Here is a 13,571-nt window from a genome sequence, read left to right on the forward strand (position 1 = left end):
AGGCGAAACGAATAGCGACCGCATATGAACCGTACCTAACGTCTGTACGTGCGCAGATGTTTTCCAAGCGTGGATAGCGTCATCGCGGTAAGGATGTGGGGAATTCCCGTGATTTAAACATCAACACATAAACCTAAGACTAGACATCAAGACTTCAAGACACGCGGGTTCATCGTCGACATGTTTGTTGGGAACTCAGTATGTCTTATCTCTGGTGTAATATTGGGAGCGTACTTTTTTGTTGTTTTTTTAATTTTTCGCATAATGTCACGTGTCATTTCTCTTCACAGTTTATCGTGCCAGCGCTGGTCCTGCTCTCTGGTTCACTCTGTGGTGCCTCAGTGGTGGATCCTGTTCCCACCTTTGACCACCGAGACCCGGTAACCGGAGAAATCCTCAAATGTCCCAAGTGTCCACCGGGCACGTTCATGTCTGCTCATTGCACTGCCACCACACCCACACAGTGTCAGCCGTGCAAAAATGGCCACTTCACCGATCTGTGGAACTACCTGCCCAGGTGTCTGTACTGCAACGACCTTTGCACAGGTAACCTGGAGGTGGAAACAGAGTGCTCCCCGACAACCAACAGGATCTGTCGGTGCAAAGAAGGTTTTTACTCGGCTGATGACTTCTGTATCCGGCACACAGAGTGTGGCCCTGGATACAGGGTTCAAACTAAAGGTACAGTATTCATTTAATAAATATGAACTACTAAACCATCCATCCATCTTCTTCTGTTTATCCAAAACATCAGTATGTCTAACTCACTTTACACTTCCAATGAATGTAGTGACCTGAAGTTCTCCTTTGTCCTCTCTTAGGTACACAGCAGACAAACACCGTTTGTGAAACGTGTCCAGAGGGATATTTTTCCAGCTCATCTTCTGCAGTGGATTTGTGTGTAAAACATCAGGAGTGCTCCAGCGGGCAGAGCATACTCCTCACTGGCTCAGCCTATTCTGACACCGTGTGTGGCACCTGTGAGAGTCTTGCAAACGGAGGTATGTTATTAATGTTATCTGCCAAAAACAAAATATTTTTTAATGCAACCAAATTTACAAAGTTATTTCAAACTTTCTCAGGTGAGACTCTCAGGACATTCCTCTCAGGATTCTTCCATGCACACAGGATGCGTGTAGGAAAAATCAAGAAGTTTGTTTCCAAGTGAGCACACTCTTTGTTTGTTTGATTATTCTCCAGCACTCCTTCACCTCTAAATTCAAAAAAGATGCCAATTAAACCATTGTCTCCTTGCAACAGATACATTCTTACCTCGTCGGAAGAGAGGTCCAGTCTCCCCAAACAGAGAGAGCCTCTCATGGATCACATCATAGACTGGCTGGCAAAGGCTCCAGAGGAAAAGCTGAGGAAGATTCCCGACATGCTAACAGCTTCAGATCTTAACTCCATGGCAGAAAAACTAAAGAAGAGACTCCATGAGATTAAGCAGCAGAACCCAAACTGCAGCTTAACAATAGATGAAGTAAACAATGCTCTCTAGTCTGCAGTCCGTTACACATTTATAAAAACTGTATACCTGTTTTACAAAGTTATGTGATAAAGCAGAATGTTCTTTGTATCGTTTGTCATTTTATAAGTATATATGTACTCTATAAACTTGAGTTTCCATTGCTAAAGCTACTGTTTGTATATGCTGTACTTAACTTCAGATGGTATAGTTTCTGGGAATCAGAGATTTGGTGGTGGAAAGAGGAAGTTCAGGAAAGTATTTGAAGGAAGAGGTTTGCAAAGATTAAGATTATGAAAGCAGACAGGAATACTGAGAGACTACGCATGAAGGAGAAGAGGACTGGAGAGATTGGGCTGGAAATGATTTGCAGCAGGTTTTGACGGTTAAGGATAAATATATGATAAGAAGTGAAGAGTGTGTTGCAAATGAGAGAGAACAGATGAAATAAAGACAGTGATTTAGGAAGTGCAAGTAAAGAGGAAGTATGGGCAGCTATGAAGAGTCTAACTGTGACCGGTCAGCCTTCCAAAAACTGTTAACTACATGTAACTTATGATTTAGCAAGGGTGGAAGAAATCAGAAAGAGGACAAATACTTTTTTACAGCACTCTACCTGATTCTCCAAATTGTTTGACACAATCTCAAAAAGCTGAAATATTCAAATTTCAACTATAGTTCAACTATAGTTTACTAAAAAAAAGTGCTGCAAAACTCCACTTTCATATATATATATATATATATATATATATATATATATATATATATATATATATATATATGAATCCAACATAGTGCAACCACTACAGCAATCTGTACTGTCAACGAGCTACCACATGGTGTCGCCCTCACTCCGTTTATATTACTGTTGGAAAAACCACTTCCTACAAATTAAATCTTTCACACAATAAAATGTAGCCTGCCACTCTTGACGTATGCTATAGCTGTTTTTCCTCAAAAGACTCTAACAACCATCAAACAAAGCTTTAATATATTTTTTATGTACTTCCAAGCGATATATATACATAATCTCTAAAGCTAACGAAGCTGTGCGCTTTAGCTACTTCTGCATCGGGAGTCTTGTGTGTCAGATGTTAAACATGGGGATTGGCACCGCTAGAGGTCCCAGTCTTCCAGGAGCTGGTGCTGTAGTCTCATTAATATCGGTCTGACACCACCAGCGCCGCCGCCCCCTCCTGCCACGCCATGCCGGTGTTCTGGGAATCGCATCGGCTCCCAGGCTGTCGCATCACCGACCGGGGAGGGGCCCCGTTTCCCACCATTGGCTGGTAGCCTACTGTAGCCCATTACCGACAGCTTTACGGTAGAGTGTGTGTGTGAGAGCGTGTAAGCGGTGGTCTTTTTATCTCGGCCAGGCGCTCAGGCTGCAGGGTTTCAGCATGATTTTAAAAGGACTCTAGCTGATTTTCCCTCCCTAGCATCAGCCTTTACCTCACCACTCTCCAAACTGAAAAGGGATGCGCCTAAACACAAGCGGATACATTGTCCGGACACTGCGAGAGAAGAGGAGCATGTAACCGGGAGAATCCCAGCAGCAGCAGCGGCGGCGGAGGAACCACCTGACTCTTTCCTCTTTTTCCGCTCACGATTTCCCCTCATAATTTAAGGCTTCTCGATGCGCTGAGCCAGTTCTTATCGTTGTTTTGGATATTATCTTCAGCAAAATGAGCGAGGAAGTGTCGGAGGTCCCAAAAGAGCTTCTGGGTAAGATACAAAAGCGGATTTGTGGCTGTGTGTCCAGGCTGGAACAATCACCGATACCCTCTCTCTCATCCTCCTAACTCACAGCGTGCATGTGCTCCGCATGGTAACAAGTTTTACTGATAGTATTGTAACCATAAAATCTATTGTGTTTATAATGCAGCCACACTTGGAGTGCAGTGCTAAGGCACAAATATCCAACCACAGTATAAAAATATGTATACAGGGTTATTTTTTTTTCTTTTAAATTCATTCATTTCAATATCATAGCAATACTAAACCGATTTCTCCCTAAAGCAGACTGCTGTTATTAAGAGACTGCAAATTCTTTATCTCCAGTTAAGCTTGGAGATGTTTATACGCGGAGCACTGCCACAAGGTGCTTGTTCTGTTAATGTTTACATGGGAGAAGAGCCAGATAGTTGAGATGTGTGTGGTCAGCCTGTCAGTCCTCTGCATATAATTTTAACTCACAGTCATCCTGGTCCACTTTAGCATCTCTAGCCTTCTTGGTAGCTGCTCTACTCTAACCCTTGTTTTCATGATCCCCTTTCCTCATTTGTGTGAGTCTGGAAACCCCTTGGCTCAGGGTTTCTGTTTAAGAAAGTAGGTCAGGTTTTGACATCCAGGTGTAATGTTGGATGAACTTCATCATTCATCTCAAGCAGGGTTCATTTTCTCATTGCCAGACACAGGAGCAGTGGAGAATGTCAAGGAGGCTTTTAGGAAAATGCTGTCAGGTCACGTGTTAGCCGTGTATCATTTATACTATAGATCCCTAACACAGTTTTTACATGTTATTTTCTGTGTACCCTGGCCTCCAGTTAGGACAGAAGCCAGAAAGAGTGTAATTTTACATTGCAGGAATTTCAGTGGAACTCTTGCATACTTGACCTTTTATCTAATTTGAGCTATTTTGTTTACATTTTCCCTGAACTGTTAAACATATATGTCTTTAACAGAGACTGGGAACCACTTTTAAATACAGTTTCTGCAGGTTTTTACAGTGTTTGGGTTTGTTATAGACGGTATTTTTCCTCCTCTTCTTAATGGGAAATTTCCCTGATGTTTGCTGACTAATTCACCCAACTCTGCACACTAAATATAAGGAATCTGTCTGCATCTGGGTATAACCAGCCATTGTTTGTTGGTGGTGATGATTCAGTATCATGCAGCATTACTCTTGGCATCGTGCAAGGAGTTTCAGCATGATGCTGCAGATGGAAAATTGTTGCATGAACTCAGAGTGTTCTCTGCTGAGTAACAGGACATGTCAAGTGCTTGTGCTCATGTTTTCCGTTTAACTTACTTGGTAGTGAGCAGATTAGGTCAGGACACTTTGAGTTTCAGCCTTTTGAGGATGGAATATTGAAGTGGATATATTCAGAATAAGTGAGCTCGTGCTCAAAATGTATTCTACTGAAACATGCTCAGACACATTCAAAGTTAGGGCAACAGTTACTCGTCTGATTACACACCTAAAGTAACCAGACAGGCAAGGCTGCGTCAGCAAGGAGAGTTAGGAAACAGAAGGAGAAAGTTTGCAGCGCAATGCTGATGCTGGTAGTAAACTTGACCTTCATCTCTATGATCTTTTTGGAGAGTGAGTTAAATATTTAAAATGCTCTTTCTTTCCATAAAATTGCTTCATGTCACTATTTTCTCACACACAGAAGTTTAAACATTTAGAAGAGAGGAAAAACAATTTTGCTCACTTTTGAAGCAAACTGGCTCTAAAATGACTTAAATGATTATTTGTCTCTATATTGATATATGATGTCTTCTTAATTCTTTATAGATGAAACAGTACAGTGATGGAAATCTCAGGAGGGATTTTTTTCACACTCCTCTTCACAGAAACTTTAAGTCCTTTAGGTTTCTTGGCTGCTTCTTGTTAACTCCAAGCTTCAGCTCTCTTCAAAGATTTTCTATAGGACTGAGATCTGGAGACCGGCCAGGCCACTCGAGCATCTTAGTATTTATCTTCTTCAGCCACTCCTTTGTTTCATTAGTGATATGTTTTGGGTCATTGTCATGCTGGACACCCATCTGTTACTAAGGGAAGGAGGACCTTTTTTAAGATTTTACAGTACACGGCCCTGTCCATTGGCCCCTCAATGCTGTGAAGTCGTTGTGCACCCTTAGCAGGAAAGCAGCCTGAAAGCATGTTTTCACCTCCATGCTAGACTGTGGGGATGATGTTCTTTGAGCCATACACAAAGAATCTGCCTGTACACATGCCTTCTTGAGCAGGGGGACCTTGTAGGCTCTGAAAAATTCCAATCCATTACTTTGTTGTGTGTTACTAATGGTGTTCTTGGTAATTGCAGCCCCACCTGCAGTCAGATTATTAACAAGCTCCTCCTCCAGCATTTGATCAAATAATTATTTCCCCTACTGTGTCATGAGTGTATTTATTAGTGGCTTTGTGAAGCAACAAATCAGGTTTGACACTAAGTTAATAAATTAGCCAACTAATTTATGGAGCTCTCAGTAGTTTGTTTACACTTTTGCAATGACATAAGTGTCTCATTTCCCCACCACCTCCAATTTAAACTGGTGTGACCTATAGCACACATGCTCTACCTACCAAATGAAAACAAATGCCTTGTGAAATAAGAAATCCTGTCACAGCTACATTAAATTGGCAGAAAAAAAAATTACATCCGAGTCCGACACGAGTGATTTGAGACCAAAATCTGCCCAGACCCATTAAAACATACAAGGCCTACATTTGTGGCCTTTTGAGAGTCGCAGAGATTTTTCTGTGACTCTCAGGTCTCTGCACTGAGGTTGCAAAAGTGCTGCAGCAGGAAATGGTGCACACTTGCAGTGAAGTTTATTTAGGAAGCTCAAGGCTGGCAGATGAACCGTTTTGCACCGTACCTAATTATTACTTTTCCTTTGATCTTATGATGGTGTGAGGAAGCCCGTAGGCGAGGATATGCGCAGCACAGATGTACATGCAGAATCCCCGTCTGTGTCAGACGCATGTGCGCAGACTGCATTTGTGACTGTGTTTTAGGTGAATTAACGTGGAGAGGGGGCTGACCCAGTTCTCCTGTTTGAGCCTGTTCGCTGGTTGTTGACACTTCTGCTGGGTGTGAATAATCAGTCTGTAACGGGAAACATACACTCGGCATTAAGCCTCTGTGGGCCTGTGTTCAAACGGGTATGGATATACTCACATGCATAATTGAAATAATTGAAATTATTATATTATAAATGATGTTTTTTCTTTTCTTTTCTTTTTATGTGTTAGAAAGTAGGCGTTAAACGTCTCAGTCGTCAGAAGAGGGATTCATGATCTGATAATTAAATGAAAACTAGAATAAAGTCAATATTCTGTTATATTAAAATGGAACTTAAATATTTCATCATTTTTTTTCCTAATCAGTAGATATGATGGATTTTTCCCCTGTGGCTGATGTACACTGATCTTTCTCTGCTGCGTAAGCAAAGTTGGAAAGAGACTACAAATGAAAAAGAATATACATTAAAAGCCGCCTCTTCTCTTCTCTTCTCTTCTCTTCTCTTCTCTTCTCTTCTCTTCTCTTCTCTTCTCTTCTCTTCTCTTCTCTTCTCTTCTCTTGTTGTAGGGAATTACAATTTCTTTAACAGCATTTTCCCAAATTTTGTCACTTTAGTCTGTGTCACTCCTTATTTATTTGACTCCTTATTTGACATCTTCTCTCCTCCTCTGTGTAGAGAGCGTGAGGGATGCGGTGGGAAGAAAAGTGAAGCTGTCACTGCGGAAGAGAGTCAAACTGGAGATCAAAGGAGACAAGATGGAGAACAGAGTATTGGTGAGTCAACTCCTGATGCTGCCAAACCATGTTGTTTCATTAAGGCTTGCATTTATCGAAATGTACTGATTTCTCCTAAGAACGTCAAAAATCTTCCTGCTTTTCCCACACTTGTCTTTAGCTGCATAGTTTGTCTTTTCAAGGTTCACTACTTTGATTTTTAGGCTGATTGCACAGCAGCCCTGAACATTTCTAGACATGAAGGAGCGCTTCATTAAGAGTTCACGTGTAAAAACGGCTTGAGTGTGTGATCTGATTAGAAGGGGCAGTGGAGTGTGTGTGTAAAGCATCCAGCTGGTAACATTTATCAGGTTTTATTAATAATTGCCAGTGCAGTGTCTGGCATTAACCCAATATGTGGGCTGTGTGATCTTCTCGGCGGGGTTTTGTAAAGGTTGCACAAGAGCTGAATAAATCGGACTCGGGGAGTTGCACTGTGATTGCTTTTCTTTTTTTGGTAAGGATTTATTTATATTTTGGCTGAATTTCTGTTATTAAAAATATGCTGAGCTGAATGTTAGCAGTTCATATTGGCAGTGCCCTGCTGGCCCTTTTAGTAGGATTACTTTTATAATGAAGAAACATGTCACGATTGTCTGCCAAAAGGAAACACCTTTTTCCCTATAATTTCTAAGGATGTGTATGTTGCGTGTTGGCGATAAGGATATCCTCACAATGAATCTCCCATGCTGACTCTTAGCTTGTAAGTTTGGATACAGTTTGAGGGAGTCGAGCAATCGAGGTTTTAAAAGACGATTTTAAAGTTGCCTTATCTGTGTAGCTCCAAAGTGGCTGCTACTTTGCTGATAGTGTTGATCAGTGGCTCAATCTACAGCCACTAGCTTCCTTTGCTACTTGTCCGATGCGTCATTCATTCATTCTGTCATTTATTCACTTATTTATCCATCCAGCGACATCTCTGACTTTAAACACCAGCCCTCAGTGTGTGCAGAAATCAAGTGGAAATAGCAGCTCAGACCATTAACTTTTGGCCGCAGATCAGTAAATCCACCAGCAGCTAAATAATTAATACCTGGCAGATCATTAAAAATGCACTTGGCTCTTTCTGTGATGAACAGGGACAAAAAGCTGATATAGTTAAGACAGAACAGTTGCTTTTGTAAATCAGCATCTAAGCAGGGCTCATACAGTTGGATAGTACTTTGTGAAAATGGCAGGAGTCTTTTAGTAACTCAGCTCTTAGTGGAACGTGGAGCTTTTTGTAATTCAGCTTTGTGTGGGGGGAAAAAGCTTTGTGAATAGGCCTGCACAAGATTTCTCACATTTCTTCCATCTATATGCTTGTGGTAATGCTAGCACTGCTAGTACTGTACAAGTCTCCTAGGGACACAAGCAGAAAGAGGTAAGAGACAAAAGTGATGAGCATCTCTTTAACATCTTCTGTACTTGCTAAATGGTCTGGGAGCACACTGTGGGGGGAGAAAGTAGGCCTTCCTCTACTAAATGAGATGAATTAGCACTGCTGGTTTCTGGAGCCATCAGAGTCAGCACGGTTGATGTGGAAGAGGTACAGATGTGTTATTTAAAGACTTCTGTTATTTGCTAGTGTTTTACTTGCTGCATAAAAGGGCATTTCTGGTTTCATTCCTAATGTTAGCTGTGATTTTAATAAATCAACCTTTAATAACCCACAGTACTGTGCAAAAGCATCGAGCCATGTCTTATTTCTGTATAGTTTGAATCCAAGGAAGCAGAATTTCTTGGAATGGAAGTGGTCTTAAGCAAGAGTTTTCCAGGCTTTCTGAAGGTCTTTCAAAGTTTTTCTTTGGACATTGGCTGCTTTTTAACTCATTTTCATTCCAGTGCAAACATTACAGGAAACATCACAAGCCCAAAAAAGCCCTAAACAAAATCTGCAGCAGACGAACAGTATTGGAAGTCATGTCTTGTCAAAGTCATGTGCTTAAGAAATAGGAAACGGGTCCAGCATAAACCTGACATAGAACGTGAGAGATGCATCTGGCCCTTCAGGTGATCCATTGACTATTCACTGAAGCCTCATCAGAAATGGTGTCAGTGGAAGGTTGACTGTCAAAAAGCTCGACAGTCGCTTGAAACTTTTAAGGAAGGGAAACTGGGAGAAAAAGCTGAGGTATGCCATATTACACAAAAACTTGATTGAAAATCAGTGGCAACAGGTCTTATGGAGAAGAGATTTATTGCAGAAGTAAAGTAGCCTCTTGTATAAGAATAATAAGATGAATACAGAGGGATGCACCTCCTGGGAACTTGGCTCTTTCACTTTAAGAACCTTGAGAATTGTTCACACACTGGTCTGCCTAAAATGGGTAAAAATGTGCTCTTGACAGTCCACTGTTAGCGTCCACAGGAATCATGTAATCTATTAATACAACATGGTCTCTGCAGAGGACCATACACGTGCAGACAGACACACAACATACACAATTGTAACTATCACCCTGTCTCCTTGATGTCCACCAATCGCAATTTTCCTGTAACAAAGTATTTTGTTCTATTTGTATAGTATGTTTTTCAGTTTATCTCATTCTATTCTATTGGTTTTTCTCTTTTTAAAACTTTTCATTAATACTCAAATGTAATTTAGTCCATTCTAGTGCTCGACCTGCAGCTAACTTTACGTGGCTATGACAACAATGTCGCTATGTAGGAGCTGGACACAGAGGCTATAGTAGTGCTCATACGCACATACGCACTAAACAAAAGAAAGAAGTGGGAGTCAGTACTGGGAAGTGAGGAATTCCAGTGGAGTGGCTCTAGTATTTCTTCCAGACGCGGAGCGTGACGTCGTATCGGCGCTCTGCTCGACTGAACAGAACAAGTACAGCGCTGTTTGTTGCTCTGCAGAAAAGCAGAGTCTGACAGACTGATTATGGAGGAAGTGGCTCAGAGGGAAAATAAACATGTCACGAAGTGTAACCTGTGAGTGTTATCTAGAGTTTGGCATGATGAAAGAACAATCTATTTATAGATTGCCTGGAGATTAAATGTTACTATCAAATATGAGCTTCAAGTATTTTGGAAAAGTACAAACAGGAAGTAGAAACAGGATGAAGAAAAAGGGGGCGTTCAGCTAGTTTAAATGGAGGGTATAGCTAGTATATTATGGAAGTGTAGCATCTGCTGTTCAGTGTTTAAGGTCTAAAAGAGGTGTAAAGTTTTCGAGTCCTTACAGCTTGAATTATTATAGAACAGATTAGCCATCAATACAAACTTAAGTCAGTTTAATACTATTGCGGTTTAGTACAGTTGGAAAAATTAACTTTGTTAGGATTTGATTATGCAGTAAATGGAAAGTATGATTCTGTTCAAGTAACCTTGATGAGTAATGTGTTCTTACTGACGCTGAGTAGAACCTACATCAGTGTTCTCCTCCTCCCAACTTTGTTAGGTGTTCAAATCATGGCAAGCAGCTCTCCTTTCTTTCTGTGGTTGTTTACTCTAATCTTGGTGGACAGCAGACTCTAGGACGTTTTTGTGATTTTTACGTGACACCTTGCAGTTTTGCTGTTGGCTTCTCTTTTACTTAAAAAGTACCATATATCTATTTTCACAACAGTTTATCTGTTCTTTGCAAGTATTACTCAAAAACATATGGATGCATGGAAAAGCTATCTAGAGGTGGAGCTTGGCTAAACTTTGAAATTGTGAACTTTAGAAGTTGATCTAGACCTGTATCTGAATTTAGGTAATTTTGGAAGCATGGATTGCCATTGTGGTTTAAGGGACAGTGGATCTTTCACATCATATGCATGTTGCACATTATCTTCTTCCTTAGAAAGTCCAGACCAAGATGTCCAAGGACGTAATTCATGCATGGTATGGAAGGAATGTTTAGCCTTGGTGGAGATGCAGTCTCACAGTGCTCTTGTTCAGTTGTTTGCTCGTGTACTCATTCAAAGAGGAGTAAACACTCCCTTCCTTTACTTTTGAAATACTGAACCTTAGCCCTGTAACATTACAAATAAACTCCGACCTATATAGGATTTTTTGTTGTTGTTTTGTTTTTAGACAGATACCTGTCCTGATTTGTTGATTTACAAATCTGATATTCGAATGTGTCATGGAATATTTTTTCCTTGAGAAATGCAAAACATAAACAGGTTTCCTTAACGTTTGTTTTTTGTGGTCATTTATTTACTTCTCTCGGTTTGCCAGACTCTGCTTGTATCAGCTGGTTGTCATGTTTGTGGCTTTCTAAGCAGGTTGCCATGAAGGAAGTTGCAGAGAGTCCCTTGTGAACAAACCATGCAATGTCAACATTTTCACTTATCGGCCATTATAAATGCTGAAGCCGATAGATCAGCAAAGAGCTAACACCAGCCTAACCCTAGTTTTATTTCCTTTTTAAAAAGAATCATCACTTCTTTTTTAATTTTTTTTTTTAAGAAATAAAGTTTAAAATGAGGATCTTTATATTTAAAAATACACATTATTGTTTTGATATTTGAAATACTGTCTCTGTATTATTTGTAATTTTCAGTGGGTTAAATGATCTGCAGATTGGTAAGTTTTGTTGTTATGTACAGAAACACAGACTAATAACCTTTTTGGTTATATCAAACAGGCACCCTCATCGGCTACATAATGAGTGGAAAATTTTAAATGTAATAAAATGAATATACTGTACAATGAGCACTGTGCGTGTTTATTGCAGTTAATGCAATCTCTTCTTTGAAATGATACCTACATCAGTAGCGTAGTATCTTCAGAAGCCATCCGGCTGATGTTTTGTTTGATACATTTCTTTTACCTGACTACAGATGCCACATAAACTCCTAAACTTAATTTGCTTTAGAACATGCGGCACCTCTCTCTCCACTGTGGCGTGTACAGATAATCAAGGGAGCAGTATTGTTATTTCCACTATCAATTAGGCTGTCTATTATATACACACACTCCCAGCCTGAGCGAGGCTGGGAGTGTGCCTGAGGCATCTGTTAAGCGCACGAAAGCTTGATACATACAGCCAGCTCCCTGCTTTGAAGACTGGGATGAAGGGGATACAGATAATAACATCAGTCCATCAAACACACCCTGGAGTAGAAGCGAAGGGAGAGGGGAAGAGTAAAATGTGTATTGAAATGTAGTGTACAGGGCAGAGTGCATGGAGAATAATCAGTGGAGAAAAACCATCATAGCAAAGACCAAAGCTTCAAATCTTGTCCAACCTGTCACTGTTCTCTTTTCTTTAACCTCGAGGCCTGTCTTTAGAGGAATTGTGAAAATGGAAGTGACCCAGTTGTCTACTCCCAGATGATCACCTGTAATGTTCCCATGTGGGAACCAGGAGTCCTCTGGTCTTTCTTTGACAGAAAAAGTACCCTCCTATGTTAAATTCTCTTTTTTTATGAGTGTTTTATTATTATTTTTTCATAGTGTGTCTACTTCCTATTAAGAAGTGTTTAAAAATGTCATAATCTAAAGTTATTATTGCATTTTAGGTGTCGCCATGACATTGACTGCTTTGTGAATTAGTGAAATAATTCAATTCAATTTATTTATATAGCGCCAAATCACAACAAAAGTCGCCTCAAGGCGCTTCATAGATACAGAGAAAAACCCAACAATCATATGACCCCCTATGAGCAAGCACTTTGGCGACAGTGGGAAGGAAAAACTCCCTTTTAACAGGAAGAAACCTCCGGCAGAACCAGGCTCAGGGAGGGGCGGCCATCTGCTGCGACCGGTTGGGGTGAGAGAAGGAAGACAGGATAAAGACATGCTGTGGAAGAGAGACAGAGGTTAATAACAGATATGATTCAATGCAGAGAGGTCTATTAATACATAGTGAGTGAGAAAGGTGACTGGAAAGGAAAAACTCAATGCATCATGGGAATCCCCCGGCAGCCTACGTCTATTGCAGCATAACAAAGGGAGGATTCAGGGTCACCTGGTCCAGCCCTAACTATATGCTTTAGAAAAAAGGAAAGTTTTAAGCCTAATCTTAAAAGTAGAGATAGTGTCTGTCTCCCGAATCCAAACTGGAAGCTGGTTCCACAGAAGAGGGGCCTGAAAACTGAAGGCTCTCCCTCCCATTCTACTTTTAAATACTCTAGGAACAACAAGTAGGCCTGCAGTTTTTAAAGATGCACAGTTCAAAGGGAGAGCCCATCATCTCTATTGTGTCACAGTGTTACATGTGTTCAGGGCTGCCATTGGTCACTGAGCAATAATTTTGTGATATCCGGCAGCTTCGTGAATCGTGACAGTGGGATGTTCTCACTGGGAACTGGAGTGGGAGTTTGGGGTGTGTGGTTAAAGCAGTCTGACAAAAACCACAGTGATCTTACAGGATCTTTCCTGTCCAAATACATCTATTTTTAGTTTGGTTATCATTCCTGTGGTTGGGAATCATTTTGGAACTTTGCATGGCTGTGTGCAAACGATTACTTTTTTTTTTCTCGCCTTCCCCCCTTTAACTCGAGTTCAAACCGTTTTAATGATGTGAAGCCCATCATGGCTGTGTGTATTAACTGCTTAATGCTCCTTCAAGTACCTCTGTGTTTTTATCTCATTAGGATGTGCTGATTATTCACATAATTAGGATGACATTTGCAGTTAACCAGGCCGAA

The 13,571-nt window shown here is 40.7% G+C and overlaps 2 protein-coding genes across 2 annotated transcripts in view; both read left to right on the forward strand.

The window, feature by feature from the left end:
- The first annotated feature begins 38 nt into the window (after positions 1 to 38).
- Positions 39 to 1,641, forward strand: LOC146563827 (tumor necrosis factor receptor superfamily member 11B-like). Its single transcript, XM_085290321.1, has 5 exons — positions 39 to 198; positions 291 to 681; positions 822 to 1,001; positions 1,083 to 1,164; positions 1,261 to 1,641. Exons 1-5 carry the CDS (start codon positions 181 to 183, stop codon positions 1,499 to 1,501), a joined length of 912 nt encoding a protein of 303 aa, XP_085146447.1. The 5' UTR covers positions 39 to 180; the 3' UTR covers positions 1,502 to 1,641.
- Positions 1,642 to 2,646: 1,005 nt separating this feature from the next.
- LOC146563828 (F-actin-uncapping protein LRRC16A-like) overlaps positions 2,647 to 13,571 on the forward strand; it is an 83,038-nt gene continuing 72,113 nt past the window's right edge. The window contains exons 1-2 of the mRNA XM_085291147.1: positions 2,647 to 3,193; positions 6,899 to 6,996. Coding sequence (XP_085147273.1) covers positions 3,154 to 3,193; positions 6,899 to 6,996 — 138 coding nt within the window. The 5' untranslated portion in view covers positions 2,647 to 3,153. The remainder of the gene's footprint in view (positions 3,194 to 6,898; positions 6,997 to 13,571) is intronic.

This window comes from Mchenga conophoros, linkage group LG11 (assembly GCF_057382185.1).
Source record: "Mchenga conophoros isolate Kocher_MC1m ecotype Shallow Benthic linkage group LG11, M_conophoros_male_GT1.1, whole genome shotgun sequence".
Lineage (NCBI taxonomy): Eukaryota > Metazoa > Chordata > Actinopteri > Cichliformes > Cichlidae > Mchenga > Mchenga conophoros.

What these genes read in the sequence shown, in the direction of transcription:
- LOC146563827 (XM_085290321.1), top strand. An exon ending in TGAGAGTCTTGCAAACGGAG is followed by an intron (nt 1,002 to 1,082) that starts GTATGTTATTAA and finishes AAACTTTCTCAG; the next exon opens with GTGAGACTCTCAGGACATTC. An exon ending in ATCAAGAAGTTTGTTTCCAA is followed by an intron (nt 1,165 to 1,260) that starts GTGAGCACACTC and finishes TCCTTGCAACAG; the next exon opens with ATACATTCTTACCTCGTCGG.